A 26688-nucleotide genomic window follows, 5' to 3' on the forward strand; every position below is an offset into this window, starting at 1 on the left:
GTCCTGATCGTGCACTGGTGGGATCCCTCAGCCTGACCTGTGCCCTCTCTGAATCCAGGACCCTTGGGGAATGTCCACAGGCCAGGCTGAGGAACCCCACTGGTGCACGAATTCGTGCACTGGGCCTCTAGTCATAAATAATGAACATGGGGATACATATATTTTTTGAGGCAGTTTTTTCATTTTCTTTGGATAAATATCTGCAAGTGTAATTGCTGGGCTGTATGACAGTTCTACTTTAAATGTTTTGAGGAACTTTGATACTGATTTCCATAGTGGTTACACCATACATTTCCACCAGCAGCACACAATGGTGCCCTTTCTTCCACTTCCTTGCCAATACTTGTTTCTTGCCTTTTTGATGTTGGCCATTCTAACAGGTGTGAGGTGATAATTTATGTGGTTTTGATTTTCATTTTACTGGTAATTAGTGATGTTGAGCACCTTTTTTGTGTACCTGTTGGCCAAATGTAAAATGTCTATTCAGATTCTCTGCCCATTTTCTAATCAGATTTTTTTTTTTTTGCTATTGAATTGAATTATTTCTTCATGAATTTTGGATATTAACCATTTATTCAGATGTATGATCTGCACATATTTTCTCCCATGCAGTAGGTTGCCTTTCATTTTACTGATGGTTTCCTTTGCTATATAGAAGCTTTTTAGTTTGATGTAGTCCCACTTGATTAGTTTTGCTTTTGTTGCCTTTGCTTTTGGTGTCAGATCCAAAAAATCATCGCGAAGATAGATATCAGGGAGATTACCACATATGCTTTCTTATAGGAATTAGTTGGTTTCAGGTCTTATGTTTTAAGTCTTTTTAATCCATTTTGTGTATGATGTAAGATAGTGGTCCATTTTGATTCTTTAGCATGTGGCTGTCCAGTTTTCCCCATATCATTCATTAAAGAGACTATCCTTTCCCATTCGTATATTCTTGATTCCTTTGTTGTAAATTAATTAATCATTAATTGTTCTTAATTTTAAAAATTGTTTTGAAATGACAGAGGTGATAAACTTTTGTCTGTAAGAATCTGAGGAAATGTGTGGTATAAACAGTGTAAGTTGGGACTTATTTCCCTCCTGTGGGTTTGAGGTAGTTCACAAATATTTTGTTTTCTGCTGTTTATGGGGATGGTTGATACTTTCTGGTTAAATTTTAACTCAAAAAGAATATCTCCAAGTACATTTTTTTCTTAAATATAGTTTTATTGATTTCAGAGAGGAAGGGAGAGGGCGATAAAAGTATCAGTGATGATTTATTACCCAAATATTTTGACATTTTGCAAGGTTGGCTGCCTCCTGCATGCCCCCTACTGGGGATTGAGCCCTCAACCTGGGCATGTGCTCTGACCTGGAATCGAACCGTGACCTCCTGGTTCGTAGGTATACATAAAACCACTGAGCCATGCCAGCCAAGCCATTCTTTTTTTCTAAAAGAATTGATTGTGCTTGAGTAGGCAGTACTCCATTTGTGTAGCAAAGCTATTAATTAGCACAATTGAAAAGATTTAATAAATGTATGAATTAAATGTATTAAGATGAAGTCAGATTACTGCTTGGATTTTTAAATGACTTTAGAAATATGTTCTCAAATTGTTTAAATTCTTCAACTTTTTTCTTAATCTTTTTTATTGAGATAATAATCCAACTATTGACCTGACAATGTATAATCTTAGTAGGTGATACTGTCATATATTCCAAGATACTCTGTTTATTCTATAAATCTTTTGTATTTGTTCCTCTCCATGATATCTTTAAAAAAGACTTTCAAGTATTTTACCAACAAGGTTTGCTGGCCAATGATTGATTATTGTTTTCCTCTTATGAAAGAGATTAATGATATGTTTATTAGTTCTTTTTGGTTGGTACTTAGCTCCAAAAAGAGTGCAGAAACAGTGTGGACACATCTGAACAAAAGAGAAATAATAGCAGTAATGTGATGTATGTGTGTTTGTGGGGAGATCTGTGGAATTTACAGGGGCATCAGGAGTTTTCTAAATGATGGGTCATAGTGAAGGAGGATGGTTTGTTCAACTCTCCATTATCTCTTTGAAACAATTTAATTCAAGAAAAGTTTATGAATGGTTCTTTTCTTTTTAATATCAGCTAGCTGAATACTTGAGTGCTCCTATGAGCTGATTGAATATGACACCATTAAAGCTTCTCATGTGTGATCAGCCACTTATTATTATCCATGTAATGTCCATTTGTTCAAAACAAAAGTTGCTTTAGAGATTTTTATTTTATTTTTTTAAACCTATTTTTGTTGATTTCAGAGAGGAAGGGAGAGGGATAGAGAGATAGAAACATCAATGATGAGAATCATTGATTGGCTGCCTCCTGCACGCCCCCCTATGCAACCCAGGCATGTGTCCTTGGCCGGAATCGAACCTGGGACCCTTTAGTCCGCAGGCCAACACTCTATCCACTGAGCCAAACTGGCTAGGGCTCTTAAGAGATTCTTGTAGGTAATTTTCCCCTTAGCAAGAACCTTTAGATTCAGTGAAGTGTCTTTATTTGTTGACTATCTTATTTTTTAGTGAAAGTTTGAGGGAATGAATTTTTTTTTAATGTATATTTTTATTGATTTTTTTACAGAGGGGAAGGGAGAGATATAGAGAGCTAGAAACATCAATGAGAGAGAAACATCGATCAGCTGCCTCCTGCACACACCCCCACGGGGGATGTGCCCACAACCAAGGTACATGCCCCTGACTGGAATCGAACCCGGGACCCTTCAGTCCGCAGGCCAACGCTCTATCTACTGAGCCAAACCAGTCAGGGCAAGGGAATGAATTTTTCTTCTAATAATTTATCATGAGACTAGGTTGGAGACTTTGAGCCGTACAACGGTAATGTTTCCCAAGCTCAAGCACAATCACTTTGCTTTTAAAAATTGGATATTATCCTATATTGAATTGGTATTTCAAGGTTGAAATGTATTAATAGGAAGACTTGTAGTATTAATAAATTAGCCTACCATTAGGATATCTAACTGAAAGGATGTAAAATTTAGGGTCAGACTGCTTTGCATTAAAGTCCCTTGTGCAGGAAAGTGAGAGTTGTATTTAAAGTACAGTCCACTCATTCTTTTGTCTTTCTAGGTTTTGGCACAAATACCACTGGGAGCAGTATTTTTGGAAGTAAACCAGGACCCGGGACTCTGGGAACTGGGCTTGGTACAGGATTTGGAACAGGTAAGGAATTGTACAGTGAGATTTAGGAAGTAATAATTTTGGCTTTCTGATTGCTGGAATTTAAGACTTGTATTTGATATATGCCTGGAAATTAGAGGTCTAAATTTTCATTTTCACAAATGGCTTTATAAAACATGAATCCAGTTATGCTTTGCCAGGTTTTAAAACATTGCCACATTTTTCTTAATGCTCCCTTTCTGTAAAATGTTTGTCCTCTGACAGTCTTGGTCTCTCTGGGGTTTTCAGTGTGTAATGCAAGACTTGTTAATATGGTGACATTTTTAACTTTGGGTTCCCCTGTGTTATCTTTGTGACCAGGATTTGAGACCTTGAGCTATATATCGAGTAAGCTTTATTACCCAAATATTCTGACTTTTTGCAGAGTCTGTGCATACTTTTCAATTTTTTTTCACCTTGATACAGAACTGCGATGTCGCACCTCCTGCTGTTGATAACTTTTTTTTCAGTGTCTTTGAAGACATTGACCCTTCTACCTGCCTAGCTGCTTTAAACAATGGAGAAGTGGTGGTAGTCATAAAATGAATAAGTGTTCTAGCATGTACAGTTCAACAAGATTGTTTAAGCATATAGTTATGCCTTCTTTCCCTGTTTATCTGACCATGGGTATGGTCATTTACTTCCATACCATTTATTTCCATTGGTCTTTGCTTCCACTGACCAGTTATTTGCTGTCTTTGCTTCTATGCGCTGATTGTTTGTCATCCTTTTTAATAGAATATTTTATACTCTACAAACTGTTTGTTTTTTTTAAATAAAAGATATAAGTGCTTGTAAAATATTTTTCAACAATATAGTAGTATCATGAAAAGTCCACATATTTCAGTTGTGAAGTATAGCTATTGAAAGTTTGTCATGTATCTTGTCAGACCCCTTTAAATACATTTTTCAAACATGTGTTTAAATATATATACACATATATAGGCTTTTTTTGTTGTATTTTTTAATGGAAACTATATTCTACATGAGTGCTTTTTAAGCCAAATGATGAAATACAATTAGTTGAATATGGTATTAATGTGGCTGCAACTAGCATTTAAAAAAAAAAACTTTATTGATTTCAGAGAGGAAGGGAGATGGGAGAGAGAGATAGAAACATCGATGATGAGAGAGAATCATCAATCAGCTGCCTCCTGAATACCCTCTACTGGGAATCGAGCCTGCAAACCAGGCACTTGCCTGGCTGGGAATCAGTCCATGGCCTCCTCATTCGTAGGTTGATGAGCAACACCAGCTGGGTACAACTAGCATTTTTTTAAATGAACTGGAATTTTAATAAAATTATTACATAAAGCAAGGTTAAGTATTGTTTTGTTTAACTTGTTTTGGTTATGTAGCGTATGAGTGTTCAGGGTCTCAGTGTATTCACATTATATGCTGCAGTCAGAATGTTTCAAACTGAAAGCAAGTGCCTTATATAGTATTCTGTGTTTCTTGTTTTCATTTTCCATGACATTTTTGGCATGTGTTTTTTCTTTTGTTTCATATATATAGCTCTAACTCATTTAAAAAATATATATATTTTTTACTGATTTCAGAAAGGAAAGGAGAGGGAGAGATAGAAAGAAACATCAGTGATGAGAGAGACTCATTTATCAGCTGCCTCCTACACGCCCCCTGCTGGACTGCAACCCGGGCATTGGAACCCTTCAGTCCACAGGCTCACGCTCTATCTATTGAGCCAGACCAGCTAGGGCTAACTCATTCTTTAAATATAACTTAAGTATTTAGTGTGTGTGCTCACGCATATATAGTATATACACATACATATACACACTGTAATTTATTTAACTTTTCCTTTTTCGATGGACATTTGAGTTATTTGATATTATTAGCAGTGCATTAATAAAGATCTTTGTGATATAATTTTGTGTGTTCGTATTATATAGGATTGATTCTTAGAATTGAAATTCTGTCAGAAAAAACACAGATTTTTTACATTTTGGTCAGTATTGCTAACAATTTGCCTTCTGAAAAGAATGCCAGTTTGCTTTTTTGTTCACATTGTATAAAAGTGCTTATTTCTTATACCTATTCCATATTGTTGGGCTTTTTCATCTTAACATGCATGATAGTGAAAATTGGTATATTGTAATTTGCACTTCACTGATTAGCAGTGAAGGATATCCTTATGTATGTTTACTGGCCATTTTAATCTTCGAATTCCCTATTCTATAATATGTGATCATTGTTTCTTAATTTCTGAGAGTGCTTTATATTTTGTGGATATTCTGTTTGGTTGTATGACAGTTTCATTTGAGCTTTTAAACTTACCTAAATTCTACCACATGTAGAACTAAAAAATTTTTTGTACAATGTGACTCCTAAACTTAAGAAGAATATATTGTCTGACATAAATATTTTTCTTTTAATCCCGGAGGAAAAATTAGCTTTGGTGTGGTCAGATTAAGAGTTTTTCCCCCAGGGTAATTTTGACACTAGACAGGATAGTAACCATAAGTCTAAGGCCTAGGTAAGATGCTGCTCTAATGTCTTATAGATACTTCCACCAAGTCTTTATTTTACCTTGTTCATGTTATCTTATGCAAGTCTTATTTTTACGCGGTCAAAATTGTCATTCTCTCCTCTTTGGCTTTTTGGTCTTGCAGGTTATGATTAGCAATGCCTTCCCTCTTAGACCAAGATTATAAACTATTCTATCACCTCTTTTGTGATGCTGTTGTCTTCTATTCCACCATAACATAATATCTCAGCCTTTTTATTAGTTTGAATATATTTTGTTTTTCTTAAAGAGTTCTACCTCACAGACAATGAACTGCATTTTTATACTGTTATATATTCCTCATTCATGCCTTGTTCCCATCAACTAAAAGCTAAATAGAATTAATAAATAATTTTAAACCCCAACCTTAGCAGCAGATCATACAGGGAAATGAGAATTATAAGACCAAGCACATGCTATTGGAATCTTTTGATGATGGATTACATCTGCTAAAGCAGATTTTTAGCTTTGAGAGGAATGTGTCTGGAGACTACTATATATAAACTTCCACATTCATGAACTCTGCATTTCATGGTATCATAAGTAGAATAACACTATAGCTTTGGGCTGAGTTTTTTGGGGGGGGCATTAGGTAAATCGGTATTCCTGTGCAGCTTCTTGTTTTCAGTGATGGAGATTCAAACTCATACCTCAAAAGAAGTAAATTTCCCTGTAACATAGGCCTTTGCCTACTTCATGCATAATTGACTAGAAAAAAAAAAACAATATATATATATATATATATAAAGATTTGATGTGCCCTTAGATTTAAGTGATCAATCAATAGAAAATATTTTATATTATTTGGTATGTGATTAAAGTCCCCTTCCCTCCATGTGCTTCTATGAAGGAACTCTCATTAAATCATGGGCATATCAGTTTCTTCATTGACATTAACTATCAACGTTATCAATGGCATGCCATTTTCTTGGTAATTCCTTAGTAGTAATGTTAAGAAGTTTTAGTACTTAAAGTTTCCTATGAAATAATAAGTTTAAGGGTACAGCTAATAAAGTCAATAGTTATACTAAGATATACACAGAAAAATCTACCCCATGCTAATTCTAAAATTTATTAGAAGATCTCAAAAGGAATATAATTATTTTCACTTTTTTGTGGAGTTTTTGAGATCTCTATTACCATGATGTCCCCATATATCTTCCTTATGACTTCTCCACCTAATCATAAATACAGAACATTTTATAAATTGACATTCTCATGCTCAAGAATGTCCCTGGTAAGTCCTTTCATTAAGCTTAAAAGAGCTACTTGTGCATACTATAAGACAGAGCTAGATAAAATACATCATTCCCTTGATAAATTTAAACAGTATGTAGGCCATTTTGTGACAGTCCCTTTCCAGGTCACCTGAACCTCTCAATATCTTTTTATACTTTTGTGGGTTATTGAAATATAGTGGTTTTTAGAATGTTTGTTGGTTCTTTATTCATGGCTGCTGCAAAGGTAAGGGAAATACATACCCATTCAGAATAGACATTTTTATCCATTTTATGTGTTTGTGGATTTCATCTAAGTTTTTATTTGGGAGTAAAGATGTGTTTGCTATGTAGAAGAATAAAGAATCCTTAAATTTGGCCAATAACTATGTCCTTTGAGAGAGTAATATAATTTTAGTTTTTCTTGGAATTTTCACCAAATTCTAATGGTTTAGGATTTAGTCCCTGTTCCAGAATAGGATTTTTAAGGTGAAATAATCCCATTGCTACATTGTTTTCTTATTATTATTAATGAGATTGGACAGTTATGGAATATTTTGTCCATTTAGTAGTCACCCTCACTATTTTATAGTGTGAATTTTCTGAGTATAAACTTTCTATTCTTTTTTTGGTTATGATTTCAAAGCATTTCCCATTTGATATTTTTAACTTCCAATTGTTATATCTTTGAAATGATTTTAGTGATTTTTTATATCTCTGTCAAGATGTGTTGATGGCCCAGCCAGCGTGGCTCAGTGGTTCAGCATTGACCTATGAACCAGAAGGTCATAGTTCAGTTCCCAGTCAGGGCACATGCCTGGGTTGTAGGCTCAATCCCAAGTGTGGGGCTTGCAGGAGGCAACCAATTAACTTACTCCTAATGCCTTGGCAAGGTCTGATTAAATGATTTAGTGGGCTGTATGTTCCCCACCCAGATTAGAAGGAACTTTAGATCTTCCAAATTGCCAATAACTTCTTGAGGAGGAGGAGGAGATGGAAATCTTTTAAATAATATATGCGAGTAACTTATTCTAAATAAGTGAATTCTCCCTAATTCATACTTTAAAAACCATTTCTGACAAGATCCATAAGTTAAGAATTATTTGGCTTTAAAATATTACACATTTCTGCAAAGTTGAGAATTATTTGGCTTTAAAATATTACACGTTTCTGCAGTTGGTTTCCCTCTGGTGAAAATAAGTTTTTTGTTGTTGTTAATCCTTACCCAAGGATATTTTTCCATTGATTTTTTTTTAAGAGTGGAAGGGAAGGGGAAAGACAGAGGCACATGAGTTGGTTGCCTCCCACTGTGCCCAGGGATCGAGACTGCAACCACATGCCCTTGACCAAAATCCAACCCATGAACCTTCAATCCATGGGCCAACGCTCTATTCTGAGCAAAGCCGGCTAGGACGAAAATAAGTTCTTATTCCATCTGATCTGATTCATACTGAAACTTGATTCTCTTCAGTAATCTTATCACAAGGCATTTAAATTAAATCTTTATTCATTTAGTTATTTTATAAAAGCCTAAAGTTAATAGCTCCTACTTCCATGCTTATACAGATTAAATGAGATACTAGTTATTATTTGAAGAGTGTTAATATCTACCATATACTTGCTTAATATGTATTTACTTTAAATCTTAGGATAAATATCTAAGTTATGTGTTATCTTCTTATAGTTGAGGAAACAATACAGAGGTTAAATATTTTGCTTATGACATTTATAATGTACTCAGCACAGTGCATGGCATATAGTTAGCCTTTACTATATTGGGTCTTTTGTTGAAATGAATGGTCAACAAATTATAAATTTTCCAAATGTATTATATTTTTAAGTAACTGGCCTCTGGTACAACATTCAAAGGATCTTCTGTGGCGTATTTTTCTTTCCTCTTGTCTCCATAGCTCTTGGTGCTGGACAGGCATCTTTGTTTGGGAACAACCAACCTAAGATCGGAGGGCCTCTTGGTACAGGAGCCTTTGGGGCCCCTGGATTTAATACCTCGACAGCCACTTTGGGCTTTGGAGCCCCCCAGGCTCCAGTAGGTAAGTTTCAGTCACTTTAGAAGGCTTTTCTTAGTTTATTTCTTGCTAATACTTAACTTGCTGACCTGATTTCCCACTTTACCTCTGTTCATCCTGAGCAAAGCAGTACAGGCATACATGTCATTGAATAATTATGTAGCGCAGAAGTACTTGTAGTAGATCATGGTCTTTCTTCCTTCCCCGTTCTCAGACCTACTTACCCAAAGAAACCACTTTTGTTATAGCTTTAAATTATCTGGTATATAATTAAGTTCATATTTCTGAATGATGTGCTTATACTGCTGTTTTCCTTTAAGTGTAAGTAAATATAAATTGTTAATGATAAATGAAAATTTAGCTCATTTATCACCTGTGTTCTTTATGTATTTCTCCCAATATAATGTTTACTAAATTCCCTGTTTAGTTTTATATATTGAAGTGTTTATCATACTTTATTTGAATACCCCTTCACAGTTTTAGCGGTACCTGCCTGCCACCTTTATTAATGTTCCTAATTTAAAATTAAGTTTTTAACTTAAATATCTTTTTAAAGGCAATTATGTTTTACCAGAAAGGAAAAATTGATACCACCTATCATAAATAGAGATAGATAGGTAGATAGATAGATAGACGTTTAAATTAATCTCCAGTACTATCATAACCCATATACCACATTTTGAGAAGCCCTTGCAGATTATATTTTTTTAACTTCTGTAAAAATGGAGGATAGTATTTCTTGACTCCCCTTGGTCAAATAAGAATATTATTGCCCGTACTTTCGTAACTTTTTTCTCTTTTCCCCCCACATCTTTATATTTTTATATTAATGAAATTGATAATATGTTCTGTTTTAAATTATTACTGTCTTCCCTTCTTTGGGTAAGGCATAAAAGTTGCAAATGAACACATTTATTATAACTATGAAAACATTGCTACCCAGCCAAGGACTCCTTTCCCGTCTAGCTTTTCCTGAGATTTCTGATCCTTTCCCCCCCTTTGCATTACCAGCCCTTATTGCCTTCCCAAACTAGTCCAGATTCTTAAGGATGGCCTCAGAATTGTTTTTATCCCAGAATACTTTATTCTTTGATCCCTGTGTCCTCTACAGCAGTATGAACTCTGATTATTTCCTAGGCCTTCAGTATTGCTCCGGCATATTCCCTTCTACTTAGTGGGCACTGCAGTGTCCTGGGTATAGGGTTTTCCTCTTTATTTCCTGAGCTTTCTGGAATGTATTTTCAAGTAAAATATATATGAAAGGTAAACTGACTACTTGCAGGTTTAAAAATACCTTTATTTGTTTCTCACACTTTAATGTTATGGACTTTTGGTGTGAAAAGTAATTTGCTCTCAGAACTTTTGGTGTATTCTTTCTTGCATTAATCATTACTGATGAGGAGTCTAATGCCTTTCTGATTTTTGAGACTTGTTCTTCCACTCCCACAAGCATTTAGGATTGCCCTTTGTCCTGATATTTCAGGGATCTGCTTTGATCTTTTCTATCATAATTCTTGGTTTTGTTGTGTGTGGGGTTTTTTTCTAGGAGATTTTTCATTGTCTTCTAAATCATCAGCTTTTCATACTTTTATTTTTTATGTATTTCATTACTTTTTTCATTCTCACCCAAGGATATGTTTTTATTGTGTGTGTGTTTTGGTTTTGGAGAGAGAAAGAAAGAAAGAAACAGACAAACATGTTGACCAGTTGACCAGTTGCCCCGTACAAACCCCCCTGCAACCTCGGTATGTATCCTCACCAGGAATCTGAACCCGCAACCTTTTGGTGTACGGGATGATGCTCCAACCAACTGAGCCACCTGTCCAGGGCTGTTTTTCTTTTTTAAATGTATTTTTAAAATATATTTTATTGATTTCAGAGAAGAAGGGAGAGGGAGAGAGAGATAGAAACATCAGTGATAAGAGAGAATCATTGATCGCCTGCCTCCTGCACACCACCTACTGGGGATTGAGCCTGTGACGACCTTCTGGTTCATAGGTTGATACTCAAACACTTAGCCATGCCGGCTGGTCTGTGTTTTTATTTATTTATTTATTATTTTTTTAAAATATATTTTATTGATTTTTTACAAAGAGAAAGGGAGAGGGATAGAGAGTTAGAATCATCAATGAGAGAGAAACATCAATCAGCTGCCTCCTGCATGCCCCCACTGGGATTGTGCCCGCAACCCAGGTACATGCCCTTGACCAGAATCGAACCTGGAACCCTTCAGTCCGCAGGCCGACGCTCTATCCACTGAGCCAAACCGGCTACAGCTGTGTTTTTATTTTTAACATGTGAAAATTCATTCTTGTTCCTTGAAAGTTTTTTTTTTTTTTAAATCATCTGGTTCTTAGATACAGTTTTTTCTTGGAACTCTGAATTTGTTAATAGGCATTAAAATTTTTTTTTAATTCTAAAGCCTGATTCTAATGTTTGCACAGGTTCTCCTGTTCCTTAATTCCTCAGGATCATTTTTGTTTTGTTTTGGTCTTACTCTTTAATGCATTGTGACTTTTTCCACTTATATTTAAGAATAAAATAATAGCCATAGCCGGTTTGGCTCAGTGGATAGAGCATCGGCCTGCAAACTGAAAGGTTCCAGGTTCGATTCCAGTCAGGGGCACATGCCCGGGTTGTGGGCTTGATCCCCAGTGGGGGAGTTGCAGGAGGCAGCTGATCAATGATTCTCATTCATCATGGATGTTTCTAACTCTCTCCCCCTCTTCCTCTCTGAAATCAGTAAAAATATATTTTTAAAAAAAGAATAAAATAATGAAAGGCTCACTGGCTACTAGTGTGTATGGGTAGAGCTTGTTTACCAGTAGGTTTCACTTTAAGGTAACAAGTCCAGGAACCAGTTATTATCCAAGGGTCCTCTAAATGTCAACTCTGGGATGAGGTAAGCACTCAGACTGGTTGCTCTTGTTCTTTCCATGTGTTAACTTGGTTTCATCAGAGGCACACACTGATATTTTGGCCTATCTGTTGAGCATTCAGGCATAAGGTGGAGGTTGGTGGTGTTCTTTCGTATATATTATATTTTCTTATCTCATCATTTACTACTTAATTTTTCATAATTATGGGTTATATAGATATATTTCAATTTTTTTATCCATAGGTTTTATTTAGGTCATTGGAAGGAAAGGGGTGAATTAGAATTCTAATTGATATCTGTGTGAACATTCAAATCAGCTTTATCCTTAAAAATTATATTTTTATTTTCTTTTCCTTATTTTCATTAGAAGGTGGTAGCATAAATATCATAACCTGCCGTTTTTACTTGGATAGCTTTCTGAATGGTTTTTAATAATCCTGTCTTTTAAAATGTTCTTTTTCCAATTACAGTTTATATTCATTATTATTTTGTATTAGTTTCCTGTGTATAGCATAGTGGTTAGACAATTATATTTTTTTACAAAGTATTCCTTGACCCCAGTCCCCTAATAATCTAGTAACTTCCTGGCATCATACATAGTTATTCAATATTATAGACTATATTCCCTATGCTGTATTTTATATTCCTATGACTGTTTTGTAAACTACCTTATGTATTTCTCAATCCTTTGACCTTTTTCACCCAGACCCCTAACCTCTCTCCCCTTTGGCAACTAACTATCAGTCTGTTCTCTGTATCCCATCTTTTTTTAAAGGCAATTAAAAAATGTCTACCCAAAATTTTAATATTAGAGTTGCATATGTTAATGTTACTGCCCATTTAAAAGTAGTTGTCTCGACTTCTAGAATGCACATCTCTGCATCATAAAATCTGAGTTGGAAGGTGCTTTAGAGTTTATATGAGTGTCTACCCTTATTGTGGGGGAGTCGCTTACTTACCTTAAAAACCTCAGTTAAGGTGCCTTTCTTACAGGTCAGTTTAGCCCATTGTTTTGGTCAGATTGTTTAGGAACCAAAACCTGCCTTCAATAGTATTTCTACCCATCGGTGTGCTTTTGTTTCCTCCTATAGCTAAGCAAAATCAGTCTGCTGCAGTTTCTTTGCAGAACTTCATTGTCTTCCAGATAAAATATTATCAGTTTACTAGAGGCCAATGCACGAAATTCGTGCACGGGGCTCGGCCCCCTCAAGCAGCTGCAGCCACCTCTGCCGCCGCCCCCACCTCTGCTTCCGCCCCTGCAGCCCTGGCTTGGTCTGGAAGGTCTTCTGGAAAGACGACTGGTCTAATTAGCATATTATGCTTTTATTATTATAGATTCTTTTCTCAGAAGACTTTTTAAACTTTATCCCTTTAATCATTTGGTCATGATGTAGTTTTTTTATATGTTTTCAAATGATTATGATCAGAATTGAATATAACACCAAGAGCATAGCTTAACTAGTGCTTATGCTTCCTTATTCTCTTATTTTTGCTAATGTGGCGGCTCTTCTGTATTTTTAATTAATACAGTTAACAGAAATTTTCATACTTAAACATAAAAATAAAAACATTCTCTCACATTTTTCTAATCATGTATAAATTTGTTAAAGGAAGTTTTTATTATTTTGAGTAAAATGATGGGATCAGCTGGTGCAAGTCAACTTTTTCTAATGGGTGATTGGCTCTGAAGTAACAAACTAACCAGTGAATATTACAGTCCTTAAAAAATATTAAAGCTTTCTTTTGTCTCCTTGAATAGTCCACAGAATAACACTAAGCTGAGACTGTGGCACTGTGCACCAAAATATACTTTTCTACATTTTTTTCTTACCTGTAGTCTTAAAATGGGTTTAAGAACTTTCTGAATACAGATGATGTACTATTATGTTCTTTAAATTGACATCTCCTTTGGGTTTCACAATCCTGAGCAAATTTGCACTCTTTAAATACCAACCTATAGTGCTTTAGTATTTAATGAATACATTTGATTCTAAGATAGCTTAATTTGATTAAATTTGTCATAAATTTAGTTTTAACTATCTGTTCTGGGTTTCTTGTTATTGCTACTGCTGTTGTGTGTTTTCTCCCTATTGTATTAAAAATTTCAGCATGTTTTGTTTATGACACTTCTTTAATGTGTATTGTCTTATTACATTTTAACTTTGGCCTTATTTTTAACACTTATAAAGGAGAAAAATATTTATACTTTTTTATCAGTCTTTTTGGAAATATTTATGTTGCAAAGCGATTTCTTCATCAATCAAGGTACAATGCAGACAGTATGGGACTTTTTGTATTTTTTTTTTTTACTGTTTTCAATTGTAGATCATTGTTCCTTGTCTGTTCCCTAAATTTTCTGTGAGTGATGACATGTTTGTTCTTACACTTTGAAAGAAAATTAGATTAATTGGGTGATCTTTTTTCCTTTCAATTTTTACTTCAAGTAATATGAATATTAAATGTAAATAATAAACCTGTAAGGACACCTTAATAGCCATTTTATTTTTTGTTTGCTACCTCCTCCTTCTATATTCTTAGTATACATAATATTTTTAATTCTGGAATTTTTACTTATTAAATTAAATCAAAGATACTTATTTTATAAGTATTAACTTAATGTTGGACATAGATTGTTTCCAAGTCTTGGCTATTACATAATGTTCAGTGAACATTTGCATTTTCCTTTATTTTGTTTCTTGGTTAATTAAATCCTTGTGTTAAATTTCCATGTTTTAAATTATTAGGATGGAAAATGTAAAAATAGTACTTGCTATATATACTGTCATACTGTTTCTTTTAGACAGACTAAACCAATTTGTAACATTTTTAATGTCAAAGGCTAACTTTTTATATAACTGTGCCACTGATAGATAATGAGGTAGGTATAAAAATATTTCAAGGTTGTTCTAAGTTACATTTCTTTGATTATTAGTAGCAGTGAGCACCTATGAAAAGTTTTTTATATGTTGTTTTTTATAAAATGCCTCTTTATATTTTGACCCATTCGTTTATTTGATGGTTGGTTTCTTCACAGTTTGCTCCTCTGCTCACCACCAATAATATCATTGAGTGAGTCTGAACATTTTGAAGACCAACTCTTAAAGAAGAGTTTTGAGTTCTCACTAAAAATGCCCTGGATCTTTGGACTGACATCTTGCTTTTTCTTTTCTTTTGTAAAAAGCGTTGACAGATCCAAATGCCTCTGCTGCCCAGCAGGCTGTTCTCCAACAGCACATCAACAGTCTAACATACTCACCTTTTGGAGACTCTCCTCTCTTCAGGAATCCCATGTCAGACCCTAAGAAGAAAGAAGAGGTAAATTTAAGGGTGTTTCTGTAGAATTTATTCTCCGAAAGGATAAACTAAATATGCAGAATGTCATTTCTTATGTATAAAGCCTGTGCAAAGTTAGATGTAATTAATTTTTAAGGCACATTTATTTACACTTTTTACTAGGCCAAGGGATAAATTATTTTTGCTGCAAGACAGTAAAATGAGCGCTGGAATGGAAGTAAGGGTTGTGATGTTTTAACAGCCCTGAAGTAAGGCAAATATTTTATAGTTGAGCAAACTAAGGCTCGGCTCCCAGAGGTTAATTTTTCTAAAATCATAATGCTCATAGTGGCAAACCAAAGTCTTTTCTCCCGATTTCTACATAGCTTTGTCTTAATCTTTTGTGCTCTGGTGGCAAAGACGTTATATTTTGCTCACTGGTGTGTGATTAAAAGCATAGTCTTTTGCACTGGACGGGTTTCTCAGTGGTTAGAACCGAAGGGTCGTGGGTGTGATTCCTGGTCAAAGTCGTGCTGGAGGCAACCAATCAATGTGTCTCTGTCTCTCTCCCTCCCTCCCGTTCCCCCACTCTTCCCTTCTCTTTCTTCTCCCACTCTCTAGAAATCAACGGAAAAAACATCCTCAAGTGAGGATTAAAAAAAACAAAATTATTTCTCATCTATAAAATGGGTCTGTTTTTTTATTGGTGTTTTTTATTGAATTTATTGGGGTCATAATTGTTTAATAAAATTTATATAGGTTTTGGGTGTGCAGTTCTACAATACAGAATCAGTTTATTTCAGCGGTTCTCAACCTGTGAGTCGCAACCCCTTTGGGGGTCAAATGACCCTTTCACAGGGGTAGCCTAAGGCCATCGGAAAACACATATATAATAACATATTGTTTTTGTGATTAATCACTATGCTTTAATTATGTTCAATTTGTAACAATTAAAATACATCCTGCATATCAGATATTTACATTATGATTCATAACAGTAGCAAAATTACAGTTATGAAGTAGCAGCGAAAATAATTTTATGGTTGGGGGTCACCACAACATGAGGAACTGTATTAAGGGGTCGCGGCATTAGGGAGGTTGAGAACCACTGGTTTATTGTATTGTGTGTTCACCACCCAAAGTCAAATCTCCCTCCATCACCACTATACTCCCTTTCCCTCTTCTACCTCACCCCACTCCCCTTATCCTCTGGCAATCACAGTACCATTGCCTGTGTTGATGAGTTGTTGTTATTGTTTCTTACTTAATCGCTTTACCTTGTTCACTCAGCCCCTCAACCCCTTCCCCTCTCACAGCTGTCAGTCTGTTTTCTGTATCTATGAGTCTGTTTCTATTTTATTTGTTTGTTTTGTTCATTAGATTCCACATACGTAAGATCATATGGTATTTTTCTTTCTCTGACTGGCTTATTTTATTTAGCATAATACTCTCCAGTTTCATCCATGCTGTCACAAAAGGTGTAAGGTTTTTTCTTATTTTACGGCTAAGTAATATTGTATAAATGTGCCACAGCGTTTTTATCCACTCATCTACTGATGGGCACTTGGGCTGCTTCCAAATCTTGGCTATTGTAAATAGCACTGCAGTGAACATAGGGTGCATAGTCTTTGGTCTGTTTACTACTTAGAGTGTGTGAAACATTGGATATGTCTTTTTGCCTCCCTGAATCTGTTTTCTCATCTATAAAATGGGAATAGTAATACTGTTCAGTGTTGAGAATTTAATAAAATAATGCAAACGTGGTTTATAGTAAGTTGTTCAGTATATAGCAATTATTTAGTCATTCATCCTTCAGCTTGTGCTTGTTCTTAAATTAGCTCTGAAACTAAATATAATGAGAAACAAAATATGAATTTGAAGTGCTTATTAAGGTGCTGTGTAAATGTTAGTTATGATTAGATGAAAATTACATGATATTCATGCAGGCATAATTTAGATGTCTATATATATGCTGGTAGTCCCTTTCATTTTGAGGATACAAAATGAAATAAACAAGAACTTATTCTCTCAGAACTTGTTATCTGAGAACTTGTTACAGGAGGATCAGACCTGTGTTTAAATTTACTATAGTTCAGTATAGTAGTATACACTGAGTGGCCAGATTATTATGACCACCTAATGTTTGTAGGCAAATTAGCTATCATTTCACGCTGAAGTTGCTAGAGGACCTGACCATTATAAATAGGGAAGCAGGTTGTTTACCACGACAGTAGAAGTGATTTTTTTTCTGAAGATATGGGTAAACAATGCGATTTAACAGCTTTTGAACATGGGATATATATGTGAGTGGGCAGATTATTATGACCACCCTATCAGTACTTCGTTGGGCCACCTTTTGCCCTCAGTACTGCGGCGATTCTTCTTGGCATTGACTCCACGAGATGTTGAAAGGTGTTGCGAGGAATCTGACACCATGCCTGATGAATAACACTGTCCAGTTCTGTGAGATCTGATGGTTGTGGAACCAGCTACCTGATGGCTCTTTTAACTTCGTCCCACAAATGCTCAATTGGATTGAGATCTGGTGATTGTGGGGGCCACCTAAGCAAGGTAAAGTCTCCCTCATGTTCTTGAGACCACTCCACAATACGAGCACCGTGGCATGGCGCATTGTCTTGTTGGAAGAAGCCATCTCCATTGGGCTACGCCATCAACATGTTAGGATGAACTTGATCAGCAACGATACTTAGGTATGTTGTGCTATTCAGACATTGTTCCACACGAATTAAAGGGCCCAAATCATGCCAGGTATAAATGCCCCAAACCATAACACTCCCCCCCACCAGCTTGATGGGTTGTACTCATGCATGTGGGGTGCATGCTTTCATGCTGTTTCCGCCAAATTCTCACTCTGCCATCTGTGTGATGCAACTGGAAACGTGATTCATCGGACCACATGACTTTTTTCCAGTGCTCGACTGTCCAATCCTTGTGTTCCTGTGCGAATTGGAGACGTTTTATCTTGGTAACTGCAGAAAGCAAAGGTGTTCGAACAGGCCTTCGGCTTCCATACCCCATACGATGCAGTGTATGGCTAATTTGCCTACAAACGTCAGATGGTCATAATAATCTGGCCACTCAGTGTATATATATCCCACGTTCAAAGTGACCAGATTATTATGTTTTCATTATTTCAGTTGGTGTATACTATATATTTCTGTTAAATCGTGTTGTTTACCCATATCCTCAGAAAAAAAATCACTTCTACTGTTTGTGGTAAACAGCCTGCCCTCCTATTTATAATGGTCTGGCCTTCTAGCAACTTCAGCGTGAAATTATAGCTAATTTGCCTACAAATGTCAGGTGGTCATAATAATCTGGCCACTCAGTGTATGTAATAATAGAGAATCCTATCAGCTGATGAATGGAAAAACAAAATGTTGTATAACTATCCAGTGGAATATCATTCAGTCATAAAAAGAAATAAAGTACTGATACTGTACGTACTATAATATGGATGAACCTTGAAAACATACTAGTTGAAAGATGCAATGCAACACACAAGGCCTAATGATTCCATTTATGTAAAATGTCTAGAATAGGCAAATCTATAGAGACAGAAAGTAAATTCATGTTTGCTGTGGGATAAGGAGAAGAATTGGGAGGTACAGAGTTTCTTTGTGAAGTGAGGGAAATGTTCTGGAGTTAGGGAGCAGTAATTATTGTACACCTTATAAATGTAAAACCACCTAATGGTTTGCGTTAAAGTGGTGACTTCTATGTTAAGTTACTTTTTATCTTAATAGAAATTAAAATATAACAGAGCATAGATTTTTGAGTGAATTTTGTAATGCTTTTCAGAAGAGGTAACATTTAACTCTGTATGTGTGTAGAAGTTGGTAGATCTAGGTCAAGACATTCCAAGAAAAGGCACAGAATTGTAAAAGATCACAATGATCTGGGAAGGTACAGTGTTACTGAAGTGTAACAGTCTACATTGTGAAGAGAAACAGAAATTGTGACGTGTTTTATATGCTTCCATTATTTCAGTTGGTGTATACTGTATCCAGTGTACACTGTTAAAGAAAACAAACATATAACATCCTGAAGATACTATAGAAACATAATAAAGGTGCCATCAAAATCAACTGTGGAGACTTAAATTTAGTTGTGTGTCTCCTCCACTAACTTGTAATTTCCTCAAAAATCAGGGAAAGTAATTTTATTTTTATTCCCAGTACTTAATGTTTGATTCATGGTATTATCAATGTTTGCTAAATGATGGATAAATGCAAGCTAATACAGTGGGGTCTTGACTTACGAGTGTCCCAACTAACAAGTTTTTTGAGATACCAACGGCTGATTTTTTGCATTGAGTTGATAGAGTAATTTGAATTAACGAGCTCCTTAACGAGCTTGGTCTCGGAACGAATTAAACTCGTAAGTCAAGGCCCCACTGTATCTGTCTGTTTTTTAAGAGTGATTTGGATTGCATAGAAGTTGAACATTAATTCATAGCTGTGTCTGTTTCCTTAAAGCATACGATTTTTAGTTTTATTTAAAAATTCTTTTTTTAAAAATACATTTTCTTAAGATAAATATATTAAATATTACCATCTTTGTTTTGGACTAAACTGCTGGTCCTGGCCGGTGTGGCTCAGTTGGTTGGAGTGTCATTCGTACACCAAAAGGTGTCAGGTTTGATTTCTGGTTAGGGCACATACCCAGATTGTGGGTTCAATTTCCAGTGGTTGGGGAATATGAGAGGCAACCAATTGATGTCTGTCTCAAATCAATAAAAAAAAACATATCCTTGGGTGAGGAACTATTGAAATTTAATTTAGGTTGATTTAGGATAGCTACCACTAAAGTAGCCAACATGGGCTATATCATTCCAGCTTACATTTAGATCCAACAAAATTTTAGTCAAGGGAAAGGGCATAATGAAGACAAGCTTCAGTTATGAAAGTACAAACTATTTGTGTAAGTGGTTTTGTAAAGTGACATTATGGTACCCATGTAAAAGACCATTTGCAAGTGGATAGTTTTCCTTGTTAAATCATACTATAGCTATGTTTTGAGCATTGGTTCTTGTGTATCTTGGAGTACATAAGACTTACCTGGAATTCTTGTTTTCTGGAAGCCAAGACTTCAAGAGGTATCTAGCACGTTAATGGTAGAGATAAGATTTCCATTCTGATCTGATTTTTAAGGCCAAAATCATATATTTGAGTTAACATGTTAAGCGCCCAGTCAGTCACTGGTGACTGACACTATACTTTCCATCTGGAAGACAAAACAGGCTGGATGTGTAACATGTTAATCTAGAACTTTCTTTTCTTGATGCTTTTGTTTTTCAGAGATTGAAACCAACAAATCCAGCTGCCCAGAAGGCGCTCACTACACCCACTCATTATAAACTGACACCTCGCCCTGCCACCAGAGTCCGACCAAAGGCTTTACAAACAACAGGCACAGCCAAGTCACAGCTCTTTGATGGACTGGATGATGATGAACCATCCTTAGCCAATGGAGCATTCATGCCCAAGTGAGTTTATTTTTGTTAACATAAATTAAGTGTAAAATATAGCGTGGGACAAAAAGGGGTTTACAGTTGTATGTGAAACAGTTCTTATTATTTATTAATTGGATTATTATACAGTTATTTTTTATTTGAAAATTATAGGACATTAGAGAATAAAAATGGCCTCACCACTTTTCAATGATAGCATAGTTAACATTAAAATATTTTAATTGCCCTGGCCGGTTTGGCTCACTGGATAGAGTGTCGGCCTGGGGACTGGGGAGTACCAGGTTCGGTTCCGGTCGGGGGCGTGTGCCTTGGTTGCGCGCATGTCCCCAGTGGGGGGTGTGCAGGAGGTGGCTGATTGATGCTTCCCTCTCATCGATGTTTCTGACTCTCTATCCCTCTCCCTTCCTCTCTGTAAAAAATCAATAAAATATATTTAAAAAAAAATAAGTAAAATATTTTAATTAATATGCTCTTAGTTTTATATACACGTGTTTTTTTGTTTTATTTTTTAGATGTTAGTGCTTACATAATTTTATTTTAAGCAGAAGACACTTTTTTCTTACAATACAAATTAGCCAAACTGATTAAGAATATATATAATTTTGATTCCCACACATAGAGCTATTGAACCAATAGTAAAATAATCACACAGAAAAACATACAGGAAAGTATATAGAAGAGTTGTTGGTAAACATAGAAAATTACATTTAAATTATATATTAGAGCAAGTATGCCCTAGAGATTGATGTATGCATGGAAAAACCCTAAAGAAAAATACATACTAAACTCTTAATAGTTAACATATGAAACTGTAACTTCAGGGCATTTTATTTCTGGGTTGTTTATTTTTGAGATTATAGTTAGACACAGACAAAGGCTTTTAAAGCAGCAAGTACTTTTCTAATCAGAAAGAAAAGGGGTTGTTCTTTTTTTTGCTGTGGAGCAAAAGTGGGAATTCATCTCTTGCAGTTCTTTGTCTATGAATGATAAGTTTAAAAATTACCATTCTTTTCTTTCCTTAAAAATAAGGTGGGCTGCTGCTTCCGAAAAGATGGAAAATTCAATTTTTATACATTTCTTAGAATAGCATTAGTTTATTTTAAAGGCAGAGACTGCGTATTATTCACGTTTATGTCCCCAGCACTGCTAAGATGTTTTGACACAAAGTTGTTGAAAAGAGCTTGGATTCACCAGTCCAACCATCTCTCAGGGTACTTTTACCAGTTTCTTTGAGGTTTGCTACACACTCCTGTTCTTTGACTTCTTATGTCTGTTCTCTGTACCTGTCTGACTTGATATTTCTGATGCCAGTCCTCTTCACTTTTGCCTGACAGTGTTTTATGTTCTTTGTCTTCTAGTTGTATGTTTTTCACGTGAAACATTTTATCAATCCCTCTTCTCTTTCCTCCTCTGTGACTATGTTCCAGTCCATGGCAGTTACTGTTTTTTAATGATCAAATTGCCCCATCTTTGGCAAGCAGGTGCCCTTTCAGGTTGTCTTCTATTCTTTTCCAAGGACCCTGATAATGTTTGATAACTTACTTTCTGTAGGATTCAATCAACTGAGCCACACCAGCCAGGGCTTGTTGTGTGTCTTTTTTGTTAATCCTCACCTGAGGATATTTTTTCCATTGATGTTTAGAGAGAATGGAATGGAGAGAAAGAGAAAAACATTGATGTGAGAGGGAGACATTGATGGTTTGCCTTCCCACGCACCCCAACGTGGGCAGGGATTGAACCTGCAGCTCCGATGTGTGCCCTTGACCTGGAATCAAACCCATGACTCCTTTGCGTGGGCCAGTGCTCTAATCACCTGAGCCACACAGGCCAGATTTAATAATCTTCTAAAAATTTTATTTTATGTCACTTGTATTTTTAAAACTGTGTGGCAATAATTGGAGTTCAAGTATGATAATATTGACCTTCAGAAAAGATTTTTTTTTAATGAAAGTTGCTTATTGAAATGAGTCAGTTGAACTTGTGACCAGACTCATGTGCTATTTACTTTTAGTTTTTTAAGAATTGCTTTCAGAGAGACATTGATTTGTTGTTCCACTTATTTATACATTCATTGGTTGACCCTTGTATGTGTCTTCACCAGCAGCCCTGGCATAACAGGATGGCACTTTAACAAACTGAGCTCCCTGGCCCGGGCTCTTTTAGTTTTCTTTTAACTATAGAGGTAGATACTTTCCAAGTCCCAACACAAAATGAGTGGCATTCTCTGGTGCCGGGAGCCAGTCCATCCTTGCTATTTCAAGGGACCTGGCATATATGGCATACTGTTCTTAATATGTTTGCTCACCTTCTTGGCGCTGTGTTTTAACCAAGGTCACCTCTCCGAGAAAGGTTCAATCCCCAAGTAGGGATTTTCCCCTGAAGTTAGGGAGGGAATAAAACCTCTTAACTAAGTGCCAGGCGGGTAATTAATCATTTTAACTACGAACAGTCATGCTTAAGCTACATAATCTTTACTCCCTGGAATGGAGATAAGAAACGCCCTAACCTTTGGAATAGAGATTGATAGGATTGGAATCAACTGGTATAAATACAGATGTAACAAGACAGAACTTGGAAGACAGAACCTACACAGAACCTAGAGACAGAAGAACTTCGCTGGAGAGAACATGGCAAAAGATCCTGGACAGAAACTGGCCACAGAACCTAGCGAGAGAACCTGGCTGAAGAACCTAGAGACAGAACCTGGCTACAGAACCTGGATAGAACATGGCAAGAGAACCTGACTAGAACCTGGTGACTGAACCTGGCTGGAGAACCTGGACAGAACCTGGCTGGAGAACCTAGCAAGGGAACATGGTTACAGAACCTGGCTGGAGAACCTGGACAGAACCTGGCTGGAGAACCTAGCAAGGGAACATGGTTACAGAACCTGGCTGGAGACCCTGGAGAACCTGGCTGGAGAACCTAGTGAGAGAACCGAACCAGAACTTCGCTGGAGATCCAGACCAGAACTTGGCTGGAGATCCTGGCTAGAGATCCTGGCTAGGCTGCTGATCAACTGAACGCTGTCTCCGTGTCATTCCTTCTTCGCCGACTCCGTCCACACATTTGGGGACCCCTGGACCTGCTGGGGTTGGAGCCCAGGACTCTGGTACTTCCACACTTTTGGTAGCTCTGGACTCCAGTTTCTGTCTCCGTAATCCCACAAGACTTTAAAATGTCCTGTCAGCCTCTTAGCCTTCCCCTTGGAATCAGAAAAGTCCCCAGCAGAAAAGCAACCCTAAGTACCAGACACCTCCCTGTGCCACTGTCCCCCAAGTTGGCTGGTTCAGTAATTTTTTTATAACTTGTTGGCTGTCATATACGAGTGGTCTGCTACCTATAGTTGTTTAGTGTTTTTTTGGTGTGTGTTTTTTTTAAAGGAATGAAGCACATTAGTTAATCCCGTGAGTTTAAGTGAGTGTTAAGATCTCTTCTATTGGTTTTTCTATTTGAAGCTTGTATACTGTGGAGGTTCTTGTCCTTAAGTAAACCTGCTATATACAAACCTGAACTTTTTAGGTATTTGTGATCATTTGCATCTTTGAATCCTTTTTTTTTTTTTTTTTCAATCCTCACATGAGGATATTTTTCCTTTGATTTCTTAGAGAGAGTGGGGGAGAGAGGTAAAAATAGAGAGAAGTATTGATGTGAAAGAATGAAACGCATCGATTGGTTGCCTTCTACATGCGCCCTTACCAGGGCCCAGGCTGGGGGGGATTCTGCAACCAAGGTATTGACCGGAATTGAACCCGGGACCCTTCGGTCCACAGGCCAAATTGGCTAGGGCCATTTGCATCTTTAGATATCAGGGTTTTTTGTCATTTTTTTAAAAATATTTTTTTATGCCGAAACCGGTTTGGCTCAGTGGATAGAGCGCCGGCCTGCGGACTGAAAGGTCCCAGGTTCGATTCCAGTCAAGGGCATGTACCTGGGTTGCGGGCATATCCCCAGTGGGAGATGTGCGGGAGGCAGCTGATCGATGTTTCTCTCTCATCGATGTTTCTAACTCTCTGTCTCTCTCCCTTCCTCTCTGTAAAAAATCAATAAAAAAATATATTTAAAAAAATATATATTTTTTTATTGATTTTAGAGAGGGTGGGAGAGGGAAAAAGAGATGGAAACACCAATGATGAGAGAGAATTATGGATTGGCTGCCTCCTGCATCCCCCTACTAGGGATCGAGCCCGCAACCCAGGTATGTGTCCTGGCAGGAATCAAACGGTGACTTCCTGGTTCACAGGTCAATGTTCAACCACGGAGCCACGCCAGCCCGGCATCATTTTTTTTTTTTCTTTTTTTAGAGAGAGAGGGGGGGGGGGCATTGATGAGAGAAACATGGATTGTGTACCTCCTGCACAGCCCCCACCAGGAATCGAGCCCACAACCTGGGCATGTGACCTACCTGGGAATCAAACCAGGGACCTCTTAGTGCGTGGGTCAGTGCTCAACCACTGAGCCACACTGGCCTGACTCTTGTCATCTTATTTTTAAAATCTTTCTCATGTAGTCAAGAAGTATCTATTTGCCTACTTTTTTAGGGCAACATGCTGAGTTCTATGGGAAGAGATAGTCATACATCCTTACTGCCAAAAGAAAAGAAGGAAAATGTTTAAAAAGAGAGAAGACATGTAGAGAAATAATTGAAATATAATACATAGTGTGATGAGTTGGCTAAGTGTTTGGATAAAGTTCTCAGTGGTTCAGAGAATCATGAAAAATATTTTCCAGGAGAATTTTCACTTTATTTTGAATGTGGTCAGGTTTATTCTTCCAGATACCAGAGTGGAATATATTTGGGACCTTATGTTTTGGTCATGTATTTATAGGAAGAATTGGTGAGTTTAATGAACTTGTTAGGTCATCCTATCTAATCAAGTGGGAATATGCTAATTGACCCTCATGCCATCGCAAAGATGGCAGCACCCACAGCCAATAAGGAGGGGATATGCTAATTGACTGCCCTGCCCTCAAAGATGGCTGGCAGGGGAGGGCGGTTGTGGTTGATCAGGCCAACAGGGTAGGGCAGTTGGGGGCCAGCAGTCCCGGATTGTGAGAGGGATGTCCCCTGAGGGTTCCCAGATTGGAGAGGATGCAGGCTGGGCTGTGGGACACCCTCCTCCCTCCCAGTGCATGAATTTCATTCACTGGGCCTCTAGTTTTTAAATATATAAGAATTGAATATGAGTGCCTTTTTCAACTCCTGTTTTTAAGATAATGTCTGTGAGGGAACTGTGTGCCTGAGGTTTTTACCTTTTTTACCTTTTGGTCTCTCTTTATAGGAAAAGCATTAAGAAGTTGGTTTTGAAAAACCTTAACAATAGCAATCTCTTCTCTCCTGTTAATCATGATTCAGAAGATCTAGCTTCACCATCTGATTATCCAGAAAATGGAGACAGGTAAACTGAATTCTGGTTTGGGTTGTTTCTGGTAGAGCTCCCTATTCCCATTTTTTTTTTAAATATATTTTTAAATTAATTTCAGAGAGGAAGGGAGAGGGAGAGAAAGACAGAAACATCGATGATGAGATAGAATCATTGATCGGCTACCTCCTGCATTCTCCCTACTGGGGATCGACCCCACAACCAGGGCATGCGCCCTTCGCTGGGAACAGAACCTGGGACCCTTCAGTCTGTAGGTGGATGCTCTGTCCACTGACCCAAACTAACCAGGGCCCTATTCCCATTTTGAAAAGATTCTGAGCTTAAAATTTATTCATTCTATGAAAATTTATGAAGCTTGGCGAATGTTGTGTATAAGTATTATAGCAGATGAGCACCAAAAAATTAAATCATGTTTTTGCTTTTTTAATTCTTTAGACCTTAAAAATTGGAGCTCTTCTGATTCAATCTTGCAAAATTATTTTGATAGCCATGTATATCATTTTGAACAGGGTTAACATACATTTGATATTTACCTCCCCTAAAATAAGGAATATTTTGTTTATGAAAAGTACTGGAACGATAGTTATTGTAACCAAATAAAAGAAAAATAACATAGAAATATATAAAATGTATAAAGAAAGAAGTGGAAGTATATGCACTAATCTTTAATAGTTTGATGTATATTCTTACAGTT

At 36.6% G+C, this 26688-nt stretch overlaps 1 protein-coding gene across 6 annotated transcripts in view; it reads left to right on the forward strand.

The window, feature by feature from the left end:
• NUP98 (nucleoporin 98 and 96 precursor) overlaps positions 1-26688 on the forward strand; it is a 94640-nt gene that overhangs the window by 25239 nt on the left and 42713 nt on the right. For 3 of the 6 annotated variants that reach the window (XM_081098661.1, XM_081098662.1, XM_081098664.1), the window contains exons 10-14: positions 3108-3200; positions 8849-8989; positions 15025-15158; positions 20438-20625; positions 25893-26009. In XM_081098661.1, the coding sequence (XP_080954787.1) occupies positions 3108-3200; positions 8849-8989; positions 15025-15158; positions 20438-20625; positions 25893-26009 (673 nt within the window). The remainder of the gene's footprint in view (positions 1-3107; positions 3201-8848; positions 8990-15024; positions 15159-20437; positions 20626-25892; positions 26010-26688) is intronic. The other 3 variants (XM_081098663.1, XM_081098665.1, XM_081098666.1) reach the window with 1 other exon arrangement.

The sequence above is a fragment of the Myotis nattereri genome (assembly GCF_964212035.1).
Source record: "Myotis nattereri genome assembly, chromosome: 9".
NCBI classification, from domain to species: domain Eukaryota; kingdom Metazoa; phylum Chordata; class Mammalia; order Chiroptera; family Vespertilionidae; genus Myotis; species Myotis nattereri.